Source organism: Lonchura striata, chromosome 5 (assembly GCF_046129695.1).
Source record: "Lonchura striata isolate bLonStr1 chromosome 5, bLonStr1.mat, whole genome shotgun sequence".
Lineage (NCBI taxonomy): Eukaryota > Metazoa > Chordata > Aves > Passeriformes > Estrildidae > Lonchura > Lonchura striata.
In genome coordinates this window covers 69,548,739-69,566,236 of record NC_134607.1, presented here as the reverse complement: position 1 = coordinate 69,566,236, position 17,498 = coordinate 69,548,739, and the positions used below count along the sequence as shown (strand labels likewise).

The following is a 17,498-nucleotide window of genomic DNA, read 5'->3' as shown; positions in this document are numbered from 1 at the left end:
GAATTGCAGCGGGAAGAAGCTGGGCAAAGGGCAATAGGACTAACAGAACGTGGAGCAGTTTGGGCTTGTGGGAGGTTTTGGGGAATACTTAGGGAGGAGACAGTAAAAATGCCCGAAGTGGGGAGCTGGCTGTTTTATCCGACTTTTTATGGAAGCAAATTTTCTTCCCTTTTGGGCTGGGTGGGGTGGTTTGTTTTGTTTTGTTTTTCCTTTTACCCGCTGGTGAAGCTGACTTTCTGGCAAATAGCAAAAGCGATAAGCTCCTTTTAAATACCCTCTGAAAATCATCCCTGGCCTTGACTTACCTGGCTAGATGTCGATAAGGAGTAATGAATATGTATTGAAATCCCTGATGGCTTCCCAGCAGTGGTGAAAAGAAATGATGAATGAGGCCTTTGTGAAAGACTGGGAGCAAAACACTGGGTTCTGTTTCATCCCTGATGCAAAGTTTCCCTGGGACTTTTGCTTTGGGCTCAGACTCCTGATGAAATGTTGCTCACTGATGCCATGGTGCTTTGGGAGGTGCTTCACAGGTGCTGTTCCATTGTGCAAGGGCAGTAAAAATTGGGAGATTGCTGAATTAGAGGTGTTTAACTCTTGCAGCAGCCTTTGGAGGTGACATGTGTGTGCCCACACAGTGCCAGCCCTGGGGCTGTCACAGCTGTCTGGAGCCACAGGGACATGAACAGTACCCAGCATTGTCCCTTTACTCTTGGAGTGTTTATTAATGGCCCTAAATCCTCTTGGCTCTACTCTTTGAGATCCTTTGTCCACACTGGCAGGTAGGGAAAGGAAAAGTTTCCTTATTCAGGTATTATTCCTTCCTCCTCCCTTTATCTAATAAGCGTGTGGGTGTTGTGTAAAACAGGCTTGCACCCATAACTTGGATGAGGATGTGACATTGTTGGAGTGGGGAAAAGTATTTTTCTTGGTGTGTTGCACAGCTCCCTTGTGCCCCAGCACAGAAAATTGGCACTTGCTGCCAACATTTTTGGGAGCTGCCCTGGGGTTTTGAAATGCAGCACTGGGTGTGGGGGCAGGTTGCACAAAGGGAGTGAGTGTGAGGGAAACCCCAGCCAGGGGAATGAAACAAAAAAAAAAAACAAAAAAACACCAAACATATTTTAGGTAGTTTTTAATCCTTGCCTGCTGAGTTTGCTTTGGTAAGAAACTTAGGAAGATGATGGGTAGCTCTTCTCTGTCATCTGGGTACCACTGCCATGAATCTTCCTTGGTTTCTCCAGCTGCTGGATTTATTTATTTTCTTAGAAGGGGAAGGTAATCCCATGTGCTTTGCATGTTCTGTGGGCACCTCTCAGCTTGTTTGGCCTTTCTAGATCCACGTTGACAAAAACCTACCCCAGCCATCCCTGGGAGCCCCTGGCATCCCTGGTCCCACCTTCAGGCAGCTGTGACAGGCAAGCAGAGCTCTCCACCCAGGCCATAATTAAGCTGGGTTTTATGGCTCTGCCACCAGCCACTCACTCCCTGCATTCCTTTCCTCTGAGGTCTCTGTGCTCACCGGGTGGATGCAAGGGTGGGTGAGAAATCCCCTGCAGGGTCCCATCTGTCCTGCAAATGCTGCCTCTGGGTTTTCTTTCCAGCTGTTTGACATGGACCCTCTTCACAAAAAAAAAACCAACCAAAAACCAAAAATAAAAAAAAAAAAAAAAACAAAAAACCCAAAAAAACCCACAAAACCCAGCTAGGGTTTATGAAGAAAAAAGGATAAACCACTTGGATGTCTGCTTTTAAATGCTGCTAGTTCTGTGCTTCTCTTACCTTGTTTGTCGTGAGAAAATCCAGTTAGCTGGCTGTGTGTCGGCTAGGAATCCAGTCAGAGATTTTGGGAGATGCTTTCTGTGGGTGAAGAGCTTGGACCAGACCTGGTATTTCAGCACAGGCACTGCTGCAGGGATGAGTCCAAAGTCCTTGGCTATCCTTGAGCTTTTGATGGAATTACCAAGCCATTGGAATGTGAAGTTGTGCTTGCCTTGATTTTAAATTTTATTTTTTAAATTATGGTTTATTTTGGTTGCAAATGAAGAAACTGAGGCGCAGAGGCTCTCCAGGGAGCCTGGACCAGCTGCTGGCTCCTTGCCTGTTTTGCACACCCATCAGGATGTTCTTGCTGTGGCTTTCAAGTTTCCTCCAGCTGCTGAAGGACTTGGAAGGAGTCCAGATTAAAAACAAGTTACTTGTAGGGTCGATGCAGGATAAGATGAAGAATTAACAGTTTCTCTTTTTTTCTTGCAGCCTGTGGGCCTCAGCTTGCCAATTCCCCCACTGTGATAGTCATGGTTGGCCTCCCAGCCCGTGGCAAGACCTACATCTCCAAGAAGCTGACTCGCTACCTCAACTGGATCGGTGTCCCCACAAAAGGTAACGCTTGCACTGCCTGCCTTACCTGGGGAAAGCAGGAGGTCTGGTCCTCAGGAATTCTTCTAGATCAGTGCCTTGGGAGCTGAGAGGCAGTGGGGGATGTTTCCAAGATCCCACAGGCCACATATCTTGTCTTTTCACATCCTCATGCAGCCAGATTCTCCTTCACTTTGAAGACCAAGGGATGCCCTGAGGATGTAATTTCTTGTCCCCAGCTTGCCGAAACTGCACAACTGAGTCATGCCCCTCATTTTGATACCTGCAGAAGCTGCACAATTGAGTCATGTCCCTCATTTTGATGGTTTTTGTTTTTTTTTTTTTTTTTGCTTTCCCCACCTAGTTTTCAACGTTGGGGAGTATCGCCGCGAGGCCGTGAAGCATTACAGCTCCTATGACTTCTTCCGGCCTGACAACGAGGAAGCCATGAAAGTCAGGAGGTGAGAGTGGGTTCCGAGAGCTCAAACCCGAATCTGTACTGGGCTTGGTAACTCCAGGGTGGCCACCACACCCAGAGGACGTCAGGGTGTCCCCTCCTTTGCAGGCAATGTGCCATGGCTGCCCTGCGGGATGTGAAGCTGTACCTGACGGAGGAGGCCGGGCAGATCGCGGTGAGCTCCCAGAGCGTGAGAGCCCCGGGCTTGGTCGGGGGTCTGGTGTGGTGGAAAAGTCTCCTCCAACCCGAGCTTCCAAAGAAAAACTCCACAGCCTCTTGTTGTTCAGTCTCAAGGCAGTTTATTGCAAGTTATCTAAAAGATTTTCTTCTCTGGCTGCGGCTGTTTGGTCAGCGGCTCAGGCAGAGGCACACACACACACTGACATCCTCTGTCTGTTGTCTTCTTCTCTCCCCACACCCAGGGCTGCTGCTATCTTTTATATGATATATTACGTATTATATGTTTACAGTTTATCCCCAATACCTATGTTGCAAAGTGCTTTTCTACTCTAAACCAATCCACAAATGCCAGCATCACCAAGACATGGAGGCAAGGAAGAAGGAGGAAGAACAGGATCAGCCCACTTTCCTCCATCTTAGAACTTCTGAGCCCCATGTACAAAGTAAAAGCCCCCCTGTACAGGTGCTAAAGCCCCCCTGTACCATACTAAAAAAATTTTCACTCTGTCTTGTAACTACTTCTACTATACTCTCTAACCCTTTGTGACTGCTTGTTCCTCCTTCAAAGTTGGTAACTCATTCCATGGCTCAAACCCAAAATCACAGCTGTTTCCAGCTGCCTGCCAGGGTCTAAAATGCTTCTGACCAAGGCCTGGAACCTCTAAAAATGTCTGAGAGACATTTTGAGTTCCAACACCAGAGGTGCTCTGAGCTTTGGCAGCCCCAAAGGTTCTCTGCAGTCCCTTCTCTGAGGAGGGGCTCTCTGGACAACCAGGCTTTTGTGGTGCTAATTGAGATCTTTTGCTTTCAAAGGTTTTTGATGCCACCAATACCACACGGGAGAGGAGAGATATGATCCTGAACTTTGCCAAAGAGAACGGGTTCAAGGTGGGTGCCATGGGGCTGATGCCTGCATTGTGAAGTCCATGCAGTGCAGAGTTGGTCTGTCTTCCCTCACTCATGTGTTATCCTCATGCTGCTCCTGTGTGAGGGAGATTTCACTGCTGGGTTTGATTTTAAAAAAACTCTTCCTTCATTCCCTGTACTGAGCCATGGGGAGGGAGAGGATGGGAGCAGGGCAGAGGGAGAGCTCTGGTCAAGCAGGGAGGAGGTTGGGTTGAGCAAGGAGCTGGCTGGATGTTACAAACCTTGCTGGTGGCTTTCAGCTGAGCTTTGCTTTGCTTCACAGGTGTTCTTCATTGAATCTGTCTGCAATGATCCCAACGTAGTTGCCACCAACGTTATGGTAAGTGTGGAAGTGTCCTGCTTTTGCTTTCCCTCCATAGAGAGGCAGGAATGGCATCACCTTCACGAGCTCTGATCTTTATGGTGGGCTTCAAATACCCTGGTATCTGCTGGAGGGGCAGCACAGCATGGCACTGGCAATCCAGGAGGTTCCTGGAATGTGTTGGTGACTTCCTTCTCCAAGGGACAGCACCTCTCCTTGTTTGCTCTCTGTTGCACCTTTCTGTCACCAATAAGGAGGGGCTGGTGAGGAATGTGAAGCTCCAGGGCAGCCTGTGCTGCAGTAGCTCTGACCTGAAATGTCAGAAGAGCTGATTTTGGCCTGGAGTAGTGTGGGATAAAAAACCCAGGAGGGAAGAGGGGCCCAAGAAAACTGGTACATGGTGAAGGATCTTCTCCAAGTTCAGCTGTGATGCATTCCCAGCAAAGGAGCAGCCATCAAAAATGCCAGGATGAACAAGGAGCTCCTGGATGAACCCCAACACTAAAAGGAAGCCTACAGAGAGAGGATGGAAGCAAGGACAGGCAGCCTGGGAGGAATACAGACATTGTCTGAGCAGCCAGGAATTGGGCTAGGAAAAACAAAAACCTGACAGAACTGGGGGACTCACATCAGTGTTTGGGAAGATAATGGAGCAGATCGTCCTGGAAACTCTGCTGAGGCACATGGAAGATAAAAAGTGGTTGTTGACAGCCAATGTGGCTTCACTGGAGGCAAATTGTGCTGCCAGCCAGGGGCTGAAGAGTGTCTTTTGCTCCTGCTGGGAGCTGTTATCCCAGTGACCAACTAACTGGGAGGTTGCATACAGCCTTTTCAACAACAAAATGCTCAGTTGACTAGTTTGTTTTTTTTTTTCCCCAAGCTGGATTTTTTTTTTTTTTTGGAGGATTTTAATCCCTTTATTTGGAAACTAATGCTTGAAGGGGGAGAAAATCAGCTCCTAGCTGAGCATGGGATTTTGCTGCACAGGGAACTGCAGATGAATGGTGCTCTTAGTGCTGGGATCAGTGTGGAAAATACACCCCAGGCCTGAGATGTTGCCACATGTGTTGATCCATTGTGTTATCCTGTTGGTTTCAGGAAGTTCCCAATGTGTAATGTTGCTGTTCAACCCCAAATCTTCAGGAAGAACAGCCTGTTAGATCAGTTCAGGCAGGATGTAGTCTGTAGGGGTTGTGGGTATTCACACTGCCTGTTTCTAGTGTCTTTCAGCCCAACAGCTTGCAGCAAATAATGCACAGAAAGAGGTTGAATGTTGCTGTCCTGCTGCTGAGCTGGGATAAGCATCTTGCCTATGTTCATGCACTTCCCTTTCTCAGCTTGAATTTGAACCTGATGAGGTTTTTTTTAGCCATTAGGAAGCTAAGTTTTCCTGCTGTTGGGTGGTAGAGTGCTAGCCCATCTCTTGGGAGAAAGGGAGTGGACTGTCTGTGCTAATCAGGCAATGGTTGATACCAAATTCTCCCACCTGATGCTTGGTTTTGGGTCTAATTCGCTACTTTTCTGCTCTGTGAGTGATGACTATAAAGCAGTCATCACTTAGATTCAACTGATCACTGGATTTGGCAGGACTTGGAAATTCCAGATTAGCATTGTCTGGCTTGGAAAGCTTCCTAACCTCTCCTTGTGGCATGTTTTTTTTTCTGTTGCAGGAAGTCAAATTGTCCAGCCCAGATTACCGGGACTGTAATTCCACTGATGCCATGGAGGATTTCATGAAGAGGATCAATTGTTACCAAGCCAGCTACCAGCCCCTCGACCCTGATGACTATGACAGGTAGAAGACCTTGACTCTGAGCTGCCTTGAGCACCTGCCCTCTCCCAGGAGAAGAGCAGTGAAGGGTGGAGCTGTATTCACTTTGTCTTCAAATGCCTGACTGTGCTAGAATGATTTATGGCCAGGCCTCACCTTGAATTCAGGCCTTTTATAGGAAAATGCTGGTTTCCCCAGGCCCTGTGCCAGGGAAATGGGCACTGATGCCTTCCCAAGCTCTTCTGGGTTCAGATGAGCTGTTTTCAACCTTGTTCTGCAGGTCTAAATACAAAGGCTTTGGGAAAGCACTTGAGTTTGAGTGGTTGAGTTGCTTTTTTTCCATTGTCCCAGTTAAAGGAAGGGACTGCTTGGCTCAAACCACAGGATTGAGCAAGCCTTGTGGCTTCTGCCTGGTGGCTGTGTGCCTTGGAAGAGTTTTGCTGTCCTGCCTGACTCTGCAGGCACCTCCCAGCCCTTTCCACTGCTCACAAACACTTCTGTGTGCCCTGTGTGGATTGTCCCTGTCCTGGGGAGGAGCATGTTCCCTGTTAGTCCTGTTTAATCCTCTTTACTGCTGCAAGAGGAGGGGGGGCGATTACACTGCTGCTATTCAGCTCTCCATGAATCCCCACTACCTGTTGGCTCCCTGCTGAAAATAGCCTGCAGGAAATCCTTTGAGCTGGGTGATTACATGGACAGAGATAACTCACGGGGCTGCTTTGGAGAATGACATCTCTGTCTGTCCCCAGGGAACTTTCTCTCATCAAAGTCATCGACGTGGGCCGGCGGTTCCTGGTCAACAGGGTTCAGGATCACATCCAGAGCAGGATTGTTTATTACCTGATGAACATCCACGTCCAGCCCCGCACCATTTACCTCTGCCGGCACGGGGAGAGCGAGTTCAACCTGAAGGGCAGGATTGGAGGGGACTCTGGCCTCTCCAACAGGGGCAAGAAGGTGAGGGAGGAGGAAAATGTCCCCCTCTGGCTTCCAGGAGTGATGTGGCTGTAGTAGGTGCTGTGCCTGAGCTGCTGAGGGTCCATCCTGCAGATCAGTGAATGTGTGGCTGCCCTTCCCCTGAGCACAAGGCTGACCTTTCTGCCTGGGAAGAAAAGCCCATTGGGAAGCTGTGGACCAGGAATCAACCTTTTTTTTTTTTTTTTTTTTTTTTTTTTTTTTTTTTTTTTTTTTTTTCCTTATGTCCCACAGTTTGCAGTGGCCCTGAACAAATTCGTGGAAGAGCAGAACCTGAAGGACCTCAAAATTTGGACCAGCCAGCTAAAGAGGACAATCCAAACAGCAGAAGCTCTCCAGCTGCCCTATGAGCAGTGGAAAGCACTCAACGAAATCGATGCTGTGAGTATCTGTGCAGCCACAGCAGCTGCATGGGGCTGGTTGGTGCTGAACAAGAGAAAGTGAGGTTTTGTCTGGTGGCTGTGTTGATGTTGTTTGACTTGGGCATGTCCAGTAACCTCATGCTTGTCCTGCCCTGGCAGGGGGTGTGTGAAGAAATGACCTATGAAGAAATCAGGGAGCAGCATCCAGAGGAATTTGCCCTGCGGGATCAGGATAAATATTACTACCGTTATCCTTCTGGGGAGGTAGGTCTGCAGAGACACAAAACTTACTTTAAATGTGGCCTTTTTTTCCTCATTCTGTCCTCTACTCTTGAGCAGAGGAGCAGTGGGAGCTCCAAGAAACTAGAATTAAAAGAGAGCGGGGCTCATGTTTACTTCTGCCCCGAGGTCTTGTGAAATCTTGGCATATGAAGATCTCAATAAGAAATATATCACTTAACAAACAGTCCCACTGACTTTATAGCAAATTAGTAGGGAAAGGTCTCTGGAGGTTTCTAGTCCAACCATGGTTATATCTGCTCACAGTTTTGTGCTGCCCTAATTTTCTTTCCTTTCATTTCCAAAAAAAGTAATTTTCACCTTGTTCTCAGTATCATTCCCTAAGGGCTGATGGTAATATCTCTGTTCCTGGCAGTCTGCTTTCAGGGTGTGACACAATGAGGTGGGAATTCGCCTCAGTTCTGGATGATACTTTTAGGCTGTGAATTGAGCTAATTATCCCCAAATTGAAAGTCATGCCCATAGACATATCAGAAAAATCTCTGGAGATGGTCTCATGACCCTGTATCTGGCAGAAGAATATATGGGGAGTTCAGACACCAACTCTGGGTGTCTGGGGCTCCTTCTGCATGCCTGTCATGGTTTTTATGAGGCCCTTCAAAACCCTGGGGTTTCTCAGGTTGCTCCAGACTTCTCAGAACTTGGAAATCCTGTACCAAATCAAATATCAAGATGGTGGAGAGGCTCTATCTTCAAAGCCCTTGTTGCTTACATTAATTCTCCAGGCCTGAGCTGTGATTCACTGAGATGTGAATGGCTCCTTCTACAGGAGTCCCAGAGTAGCATGGGGATGAGGATTTATTTGTTTTTAGCAGTTTGTTGGCTTACTCAGAGGCATGAAACTGGGATGTGTACCAAGATGACTGTTTCTTTGGGATGCTCATTGCATTGATTCCATGCCTCATCTCCCTTCCCTTCTTTCCCAGTCCTACCAAGACTTGGTGCAGCGCCTGGAGCCAGTCATCATGGAGCTGGAGAGGCAAGAGAATGTCCTTGTCATCTGCCACCAGGCTGTCATGCGCTGCCTCCTGGCCTATTTCCTGGACAAGAGTGCAGGTGAGCTCCCTGCTCTGGGAGAGGCTTGGCCCTGCTGGAGGAGGGATGCTCTTACAGCTCTGGGGAGACTCTTCACATCGTGGAGAGTGCATCTCTTTGGTGTGGGATGAAGGTGTCTGAGCCTGCCTCTGGAGAGGAGGTGGGCTAACCCTCCTGCTTTGCTGTCTCTGCAGATGAAATGCCCTACCTGAAATGTCCCTTGCACACAGTGTTGAAGCTGACCCCCGTAGCCTATGGTGAGTGAGACCTTCCTAAACATGCCAGGGGGGTTGACTTGTACCTCCTCCTGAATCCAGGCTGTCTGGGAGAAAGCAGGGATCTGTGGTGGGGCACTTGATAACCTCCTGTGCCTGCTGGGCTTGCTGATCTGTCTCTGTGCTCCTTCCTGCAGGCTGCCGGGTGGAATCCATCTCGCTCAACATTGAAGCAGTCAACACCCACAGAGATCGGCCAGAGGTGAGTGTTGCTTTTCCCTGGAGCTGTCCTGTGGTGTCCCCCTCCAGTCCCCTGTGGTCAGCTGGCAGTGGGAACTGCCCAGTCGTACCTGGGGTGGTGGGCATGGGGAGATTGCTCAGCTGGGTGCTTGGAAGTGCTGCTGGAAGACCGGGACCATCAGATGTGTTCTTGCTCTCCAAAGTCATAGCCAGTTGAGGGTTTTCCAAGGAAAAAAGATTTGCATGTTTCTGCTTTCCCAGTGTGTTTGCCCAGGGAAAACTCCTCCCTGGTCTCTGACTTTCACCTGCATGGTTATCCACTCACCCAAGCAGGAAGTGGAGCTGTGGATGGAGAAGGTGACTTCTCCCAGGTCTCCCAGCTGGCTGGCAGAGCCTGGGCTCAATGCTTGCCCTCCATCTGCCTCTGAGGGTCTTTTTTCCTGGTATGCCCATGGATCTCTGTCATTCTGCAGGGTGGGAGGTGGCAGTGCTGGGCTGGGGATGCTCTGTGGAGGAGACCACTCGTGTGGAGAGGTTTCTGTAGGGTTGGGTCTGTGTGCCAAATGCTCCACTGGAGCTCAGAGGCCAGAACAAGAGGATGCTAAACTCTGTGTCAGGGCTGGGCAGCCACTCAGAGTGGGCCACAGGGAGCCTGGCACCACCCATGTCCCAAGATGCTGGGACATTTCCAACTTGTGCTCAGTGCTGGAGCCCAAAGTGATGCTGAACAGTCGGGGCTGTCCCCTTTTGCCCCACATCTCCTTTCCTTTGCTTCCCCTGTCAGGTGGCAGCAGCTGAGCTGCCTGTCCCCCCCCTGCAGCTGTGGGGGGAAGCCAGCCCTTCCCCCTGCCTGGGGCCACTGATGCCCTGCCTTGCCACCCTCTCTGGGGATGGCAGCAAGGGCAGGGTGAGACACGTGCCAGGTGCTTGGGTGCCCCTGCTCAGCTTTGCCTCCATCCCCCCTCGCTTGAGTTGGAGCTTGGCCTGGTGCCGACCCTTGCTGGCTGCTCTGCTCTCATTTCCCAAATCTTCCTGACCAGCCTGGGCTGCCTCATCTTCCCTCTTCTTGCTTTCACTCCTCTGGGTGGAGGGCCCAGCTTCGAGGAGGAGACCAGTGGGTACCTCTGTGTCCTGCAGAGTCACAGCTTGGTTGCTGCTGGGTGTGTTTAGCTACCTGTGGTTACTTTTTTTTTTTGTCAGCTGAGATGCAGATGAGAAAATCTGTCTCATGTCTGAGTGCAGACATTTTTTTTCTCCCTTCCCCTCCTGTGCTCTTAAGCATTTTGTATCAGGGGTTTCTTTTTTGTGCCCAGAGACTTTCGGTGCATCCTTTGCTCATTTACAGTGACTGTGGGGAAAAGCAGAGGCCACTTTAAGACAACAAAAAAAGAAAACCAAAGCAACTTGCTTCTTTTTTTTTTTCCTTTATAACTGTCGCCTTCTTCCTTTTTCTTTTATTTTGCTTTATTTTTTTGTATTTACTTTTATTTTCTTTGTCTCACTTTAATTTAGGAAGCAAAGAAGGGACCTAACCCGCTCATGAGACGTAATAGCGTTACCCCTCTAGCAAGCCCAGAGCCCACCAAAAAACCTCGCATCAACAGCTTTGAGGAGCATGTGGCTGTTTCTTCTGCCCTGCCAGGCTGTGTTCCTCAGGAAGTGCCCACGCAGATGCCGGGACAAGTTAGTTGAACTCTTCTTTTTTTTTTTTTTTTTTTTTCTCCTTTTTATTCTTTTTTTTTTTGTTGTTCTCGTTGTTTTATTGTTTGTTGTCCTCCTGTCACTCCTGAAGCTGAGGAAGCTGCTTGCACTTGTTGTAACCTGTGCTGCTGTCTGAGATGCATCTTCCTCCCATGGCTGCTGTCCCTCCCTGCCTTGGATCACTGTTGATCCTCTCTTGGGTTTTGAGAGCATCATCAACTTCCACCAAGCTCTAGGCTGCATTAATGTAGTGCCTTCACCATCCAGCATCAACCTTCTGAGGGGTCTCCTCCCTGGAGTGAGTGGGAACAAAGGGCTGGTGCCTTCCCTCTGTTGTAGACCTGGGCATGGCAGTAAATCAAAATGCTCTTGTGCTTCTCTGAAGGAGGAGCTGCTGCCAAGACTCATCTTTGGCTGGAAGGGTCTCCTTCATCCTGAAGCTGCAGGCAAAATGGACCCAAATTGAGTAGAATGTTCTTGGTGTGGTGAACCTGGGTGAAACCCTGTGGGGTGCCATGGTGCTCATGTGTCTTCTCCTCTTTCACCCACCCATGAAGGGACACAGAAAGAGAGGCCTTGCTTGCTGCTCACTTTGCCAGGCACAAACCCCTCTCCTAAGCTCACTAAGGAATCCTATATAATCTATAGGAGCCTTTGCTATGCTGCCCTTCCCACCAGCTGTTGGATCTCGCTGTCTTGCCCAGCCCCTCTCCCTGTTGTCTGTGTTGGTGTGATGTCCCCCTCCTTGCCCAGATCCTGGGCAGGTTAGGAATGGCTCCATGCTCCACCACTGCTCTGCTTGGTTACTGCTTTGCACGAGCCTCCCAGGACAGCTGGGTCTGTCTCAGCTCCCAGGGCTCTGCTTGGGCTGGCTGAGCCTCACAAGAAACCTTTTGGCAGCTCTGGCTGCCCGGTGCCCCTTGCTGCTGTCCTCTGCCTGCTGTGGCTCAGAGTTACTGACACTTCTCTCTGTTCTCTCTGTCTCTCTGCAGCCTTTACTAGGGAAGGCATGTCTGTAAGTACCTTCTTGCCTCTTATTCCTCTTTCCAACCCTTTTTTCCATGTCTCTTGCTATCCTGCTGGGTTGTTCTGTTGTTGCAAAATCCGGACGCGGTGTGGATTTCTTGGAGTTAGTATTTTGCTGGTTTGGGGGAGATTTGTTTTAGGTAAAGAGGAGACTGTGAGTGCTGGTTTGTGTCCTAGCTGGATGGAATGTCCCAGTTTTGTTGTGAAATTAAGCAAATTATGGCTTTCACTCTGATGATGCCTATGGGTGATGCTATTGGATTTTCCTCGAGTTGTCTCCTCTGTGATAGAATGTTGTGCTCTAGGTGAGAGTCCTGGGTGCTCTGTCCTTCCTGAGGGCTCTGAGTGTGAGTGATGGTAGCAGAGAGGTACCTGAGAAGCTTCTGACCTTCTCAGGAACGTGTTTTTTGGAGCTGGATGAGCCTGGGACTAGCCAGCTGCAGTTCTGCAAACCTGGGTTTTGGAAACAGTCAGCCTAGATGTTGTGGGAGGAGTGAATGGAAATTGTCCTTCTCTATCTCTTTTAATAAAGCAAAACATCTTGAGCATTTGCTACTCTAATTATGAATAATCAAGGCTCTGGCAGTTTGGCTTAGGGCTGTTATATCCCAGAGTAACAGGAACAGGACAGCTCCTGGATAAATTTGAAGCCTTTGGACTTTATTAATGCTTCATTGAGTTGAGAGCAGCAGTTCTGTGTTCAGATGTCTTAAAGCCTGGGGAGACTTTGGGCTGAGCTGATACTGGGTAGTGGCCAGGGGGTCTTTTTGCCCTCTGAGGGCCAGCTCAAATCAGCCTGTGAACATCCCTGGCTTGGGTTGTTCTGTGGGCTGAGGATGGAGGGATCTGCTCTAACATGGCCAGGCCAGAGCTCAGCCCTGCTTGCCTGTAGCACCTTTTGAATCTCATATTTCTTCCCCTTTTAAGAGTAAACATTTGTGAGAAAAGGGAATTTAGGACTGTTGCACTTGGGTTGGGTGAGATCACCGTGCTCCTGCAGGAGTGTAGAGGTTGGGTTGCTCAGCATGGCCTGCATGTCTGTGATCCTCCCCTTGCTGCTCGTGGCCACTAAAGCCCCTGGGGAACCCTGATCCTCTTGGGTTGCTCTGAAAGCATTTTAGCTTTTGTCCATCCTTCCCTCCACCGTTTTCACATCTGTATTGTAACACAAGGCACTGCATGCCTTGGTGCTGCCTGGGAACTGGAAACACACTCTGGTGTTGAGTTTGGGAGATGGATGTGTCAGATTTTGCTGAAGCAGGCACTGATGGTTGCCCATGCCAGGTGTAGGCTGGCAGCAGCAAATTTAAAATCTCCAGCTGCTTGGGGGCCTGTCTCCCCTTCCTAGTTTGGGACTTAAAAGCTGCTTTTGTGGGACCCATGGGGACATGCCAAGCCTGAGGCTTGGTGACATTCACACTGCTGTTAGCTCTGGGAGATGGCTGTCTTGTACATCCCCATCCGGGAGGAGCAGGGCACACCTGGAGAGGCTGGGGATGTGGCTGAGTACCTCGGAGTCCTCCTGGCTGTGGGATTGAGCTGACTGGGGGTTGTGGGACTACCTGGCATGATGATTTCTTTTGCTTTTGTTTGCTTTGTGATCCGAGTGCACTTTTGAACAGTCACCTGATTCCCCCCTCCCTTCTTCTTCCCTTCACTTTTCATGCTTAAAAAGAAGACCCGTTTGTCACTTTCTCAAAGTTTTCTCTTTGCTAATATTTCCAAGGTAAATGGCTGTGGTGCATGTGGCTTTTCCCAACCCTCCTCTTGTCTCCTTAGACAACAGAGAGAACAGCTCAGCCTGCTCTGCCTTGTAGCCTGGCTGGGATTCCTGGTGCTTTTAAGAGGCAGCTTAGGTAGTAAAAGCATTAAAAAAACAACAAACAAACAATCTGCCAAAAACCAACCAAACAAAGAAAACAACATAAAAAAGAGAGATTCCTAGCTGTTTCCTAGTCCTTTTTTTCCCCTACCTTGTTTCATGTAGTTCTGTGAGTTGGGAAATGTCCTTGTGGTCCCCTGGGTTTTTAGTGGAGCAGATCTCTCCTGGGGGCTGGTCCTGCTTGTGTGTAGCTGTTTGTCTCTGGTTTTATGGTCCTCACCACGTGCTGGTGGGTACCAGTTGTCATCACTCTGCAACAGGGCTGTGTTTGGAGCGTCTCTTGGGCCCATGAGACCTCATGGAGTGTCACCAGGGGAGTTTTGCTGCTGCTCTACCACTGCTGGCGGGGGTCCTTGGCATGGCCAGCGAGAGCTGCCTGTTCTTGGCATTGCCAAGGATGGACAAACAAAGACCTCGTCCTTGGCAGGCAGGGGGGACGCTGCCCACCCTCAAGGGGAGTGAGAGAGAGATGTTTAATTGTGCTGCTTGAATGAAGACTGTGGCCTCCTATCACCCAGTATTGACCAAAGAAGTGCAGACAGGGTGGGATGGGAGGGTTGCCTTGGGTTCAGCTCAGATTTTAGGGATATCTAAACTCTAACACTGTAATTAAAGCCAGCAATGCTTGAGGAGGGGGTGAGCAGTGAGCCAGCCTCTCCTCGGGTGGGCAGCGTCCTGTGCTTTGTAGTGACCCGTGCGTGGCTTTGTCCCCTTGTTCACGTGCTCCTACAAGATGCTGCTGGGCTGGATCCTGACCCCACCACCTCTCCTCCCCCTCTCGTTGCAGAACATGAACAACTCCCAGAAGCCGTCGTGACTCCGTGGGCACCGCCGTGAGGCCGCCGGCGCCGCCAGCTTCTCATCCCATCGCCATTCCCGAAGCTTGCTCCCAAGGCAGGCCCTCCCTGGGCTGCGCTGCCCGCAGAACCCCGCGCTGCTGAGCGGGAGGGATGCAGGAGGAGCCCAGCTCCATCCCGGGGTCACCACCAGCCCTTCAGGCTGCAGCCTTTGCTCTCCTCTCCGGCATCCTGTTAGGTCGTAGCGAGCTGTAAAGTGCTTCTGTAGCGCACAGGAGTTTAATTTTTCTTCTCTCTCAGTGGTTTTGATCTTCTGTGTAGATGATTGGTACCCATCCGGCTCTGGGTGGGGTGTGTATATATGTGGATGGTGCGGGGTTAGTAGAGAAACGGGGGGAAGGGGGTGGGTAAAGGGGTTTTGCATTTTTTTTTAATTATAATTAATGTTAATGACTTTTGAATAAGCCCTTAACATGCTGTGCTGCAATCCCTCACCCACACTACAGCTGGTCACACACGCCAGCCTGGCTCATGCAGATCTGTGAGCAGCAGGAAAAGCAGCTGTGTGAACTCCTTCACTGCAAGAACTGCTGGGTTTTAATAAAAGAAACCAACCTATTCTTTCACTTTTTTTTAATCAACATACCTTAAAGGGGTTTGCAGAGATTGTAGATCTGCTGCTGAAATTGGTTGAAAGATGCAAGCAGTGCATGAGGAACATGCCAGCAGGGGCTTGAGTGATGCTTTCATCTTGGGGAGCACCCAGGGATGGTCTGAGTTCAGGCATGGGCTGAATTTTGGGGAGGCTGAGCACTATTTGAGGTGCTGTGCTGGTATTTCATCTCCCCTTTCTTCTTTTTCAGATGAAAGTGGAGGTGTTGGGAAGGGTTTGAATCCCTAGGCTTAGATGCATTTTGTAGGTCTCATGGAGGTGGCCAGAGCTCTGGCTGGGTTGCAGGAGTCCCTGTCTTGACTGCAAAGAGGCATAAGAAGGGACAGTTTTGTCTGTATTTTTTTAATTTTATATATACACACACAGATTGTGTGTGTATGTATACGTGTATACTTAGAAACTGCTTGGTTTTTGCACTTTATTTGTGGCAGAAGCATAACTACTTTATTTTTTTTCCTAGTTGTGCCCCTCAACAGGGGAAGCCTGAATACAGGCAACTTTTTATGTTTGTTTTTAATTGTATTTTGCATGCTGGAAAGCTGGGACTACAAAATTATAGTAGTTACAGTGTTTGAGGTGGGGGGAAACAGGGTGAGGACCTGACTGACTCCATCAGCCAACTCCACAAAGATCCCTTGTTGGCAGTCTGTCTTGGGCTGGGAGACAGTTAAAAATGGCAATTAACCACTATTGCTTTGTGCAAAAATCTGTGGAATTTGGATTTTTTTTTAGGGTTTTGGGTTGGGTTTATTTTTTTTTTTTCCTCACCTATATGCAACATCTTCTCCTGCAGCACTAGGCTGGGGAACTGGAGGTGGGCAACCCTTTGGGATTCATCCTTGCCATGCCATTCCTCAGTATCCTGTGTAGGGAGCACCATCCCCAGAGACGGAATGGGAGAGGAGGTTTTGATGGAGAGATGATCTTTCTGTGGGTGTGTGCATGTTGTGGGGGTGGGTTTGGTCTGTTTTTTTCCTTTGGGAAAAGGTGAACCACAGTGCCTCGCGCTCCGGCCTCGCGCTCGGAGCGGCACCGACGGCGGGAGGGCTCCGGGGCCACGCTCAGCCCGTGTCCCACGGGGGTGACAGTCCTGGCAGTGCCCTGCCTGTGTCAGCTTGTGCATATGTGTATCATATATTCCTGTACAGATAAAGAACATCCCCCCGCTACTCTGCTTTATTTCTGTTTTAATAGCCTCATTAAAAGCAGACTTCTCCCTCTGTGCCCTGGGTGGCAGCTACGCTGTTGGTTTCTCTGCCTTTCAGATAAATGAATGTTTTGGGGGAGGCCACTCGCTTTGGCTCTTTGCAGCTTCCTCCTTCGTGGGGAGTTTTTATCTCTCTCCTCCTGCTGCTGCAAAAAGATAAGCCAGCAAATACAAACGTGACGTCTGGCTGCCCCCGAGATCAATCCTGTACACATGTAATTGCACGGATGTTTTGGTGTGTATTTGTGGGTGTATATATATAAATATATATATATTAAAAAAAATTCAGAAAAAAACCCAAAATGGCCCTTATTTTTCATCCTTTAGTAATAATAGATGTCTCAGTAGATCTACAAAACCCTGAAATTAAAACATGGTGTTTTTTCCAGCACTGGGAAAAAATGGCTCTTCTGAGTTCCTCTTGTAGTAGAGAGGTTGGTGGGATGGTGTCAACAACTGCCCGAGAAACTTGCTGTCCATCTTTCTGGTTAACAGAGCCAAGGACTGGGCAGCTGATGCCACAGCCAAGGCAGATTGGGAGAGAGGACATGTCAAACCACACCAATGGTTTCTTCCCCCACCATTTTTTTTCCTCTGGTTTGTTTTCCTTTGTGATACTTGAATTTATTTTTAAATTTTTTTTAAATAGCAAAGCGCTTTTTATTTATTTAATGTATACTGCAAAGCTTGGAGAGAAGGGTGTAGTTGCTTGGGAATACTTTTTTTTTTTTTTTTTTGATTTGTGGTATGTTAACTGTTCTGTATATACATCTGGAATAATTGCCTGATATAAAGCTGTGCCAGCTTAAAAACAGGGTATGCCTTTCAGAAATTTGTATATTTTGCAGTTGCTGGACCAATAAAATACCTTGTTGAAATACAGATGTGATCTGGTTCTTCCTTGTCAGAAATCATGCTCTAAGGGTCACCATGTGCCACCCTGTGCTGCCTTACAGGTATATTCCCGTGCCTCATAAATAAAAATTACCATAGAAGAGAGACTGGGTGCTCCATGCCTGGAGGTATTCAAGGCTGAGTTGAAGGGGGGCTTTGGAGAAGGTGTTTTTCAAACCACTCTGTGAATTCCACAA

The 17,498-nt window shown here is 48.9% G+C and overlaps 1 protein-coding gene across 7 annotated transcripts in view; it reads left to right on the top strand.

The window, feature by feature from the left end:
• The window catches only part of PFKFB3 (6-phosphofructo-2-kinase/fructose-2,6-biphosphatase 3), a 42,510-nt gene extending 25,221 nt beyond the window's left edge, over positions 1 to 17,289 (top strand). For 4 of the 7 annotated variants that reach the window (XM_021530934.3, XM_021530933.3, XM_021530932.3 and 1 more), the window contains 16 exons: positions 2,257 to 2,382; positions 2,723 to 2,819; positions 2,924 to 2,990; positions 3,809 to 3,883; positions 4,185 to 4,241; positions 5,894 to 6,018; positions 6,744 to 6,951; positions 7,204 to 7,350; positions 7,491 to 7,595; positions 8,558 to 8,687; positions 8,861 to 8,923; positions 9,079 to 9,143; positions 10,634 to 10,804; positions 11,815 to 11,837; positions 13,524 to 13,574; positions 14,518 to 17,289. In XM_021530934.3, the coding sequence (XP_021386609.2) occupies positions 2,257 to 2,382; positions 2,723 to 2,819; positions 2,924 to 2,990; positions 3,809 to 3,883; positions 4,185 to 4,241; positions 5,894 to 6,018; positions 6,744 to 6,951; positions 7,204 to 7,350; positions 7,491 to 7,595; positions 8,558 to 8,687; positions 8,861 to 8,923; positions 9,079 to 9,143; positions 10,634 to 10,804; positions 11,815 to 11,837; positions 13,524 to 13,574; positions 14,518 to 14,524 (1,517 nt within the window). In that variant the 3' untranslated portion in view covers positions 14,525 to 17,289. The remainder of the gene's footprint in view (positions 1 to 2,256; positions 2,383 to 2,722; positions 2,820 to 2,923; positions 2,991 to 3,808; positions 3,884 to 4,184; positions 4,242 to 5,893; positions 6,019 to 6,743; positions 6,952 to 7,203; positions 7,351 to 7,490; positions 7,596 to 8,557; positions 8,688 to 8,860; positions 8,924 to 9,078; positions 9,144 to 10,633; positions 10,805 to 11,814; positions 11,838 to 13,523; positions 13,575 to 14,517) is intronic. The other 3 variants (XM_031506796.2, XM_077783694.1, XM_077783695.1) reach the window with 3 other exon arrangements.
• The last annotated feature ends 209 nt before the right edge of the window (positions 17,290 to 17,498 follow it).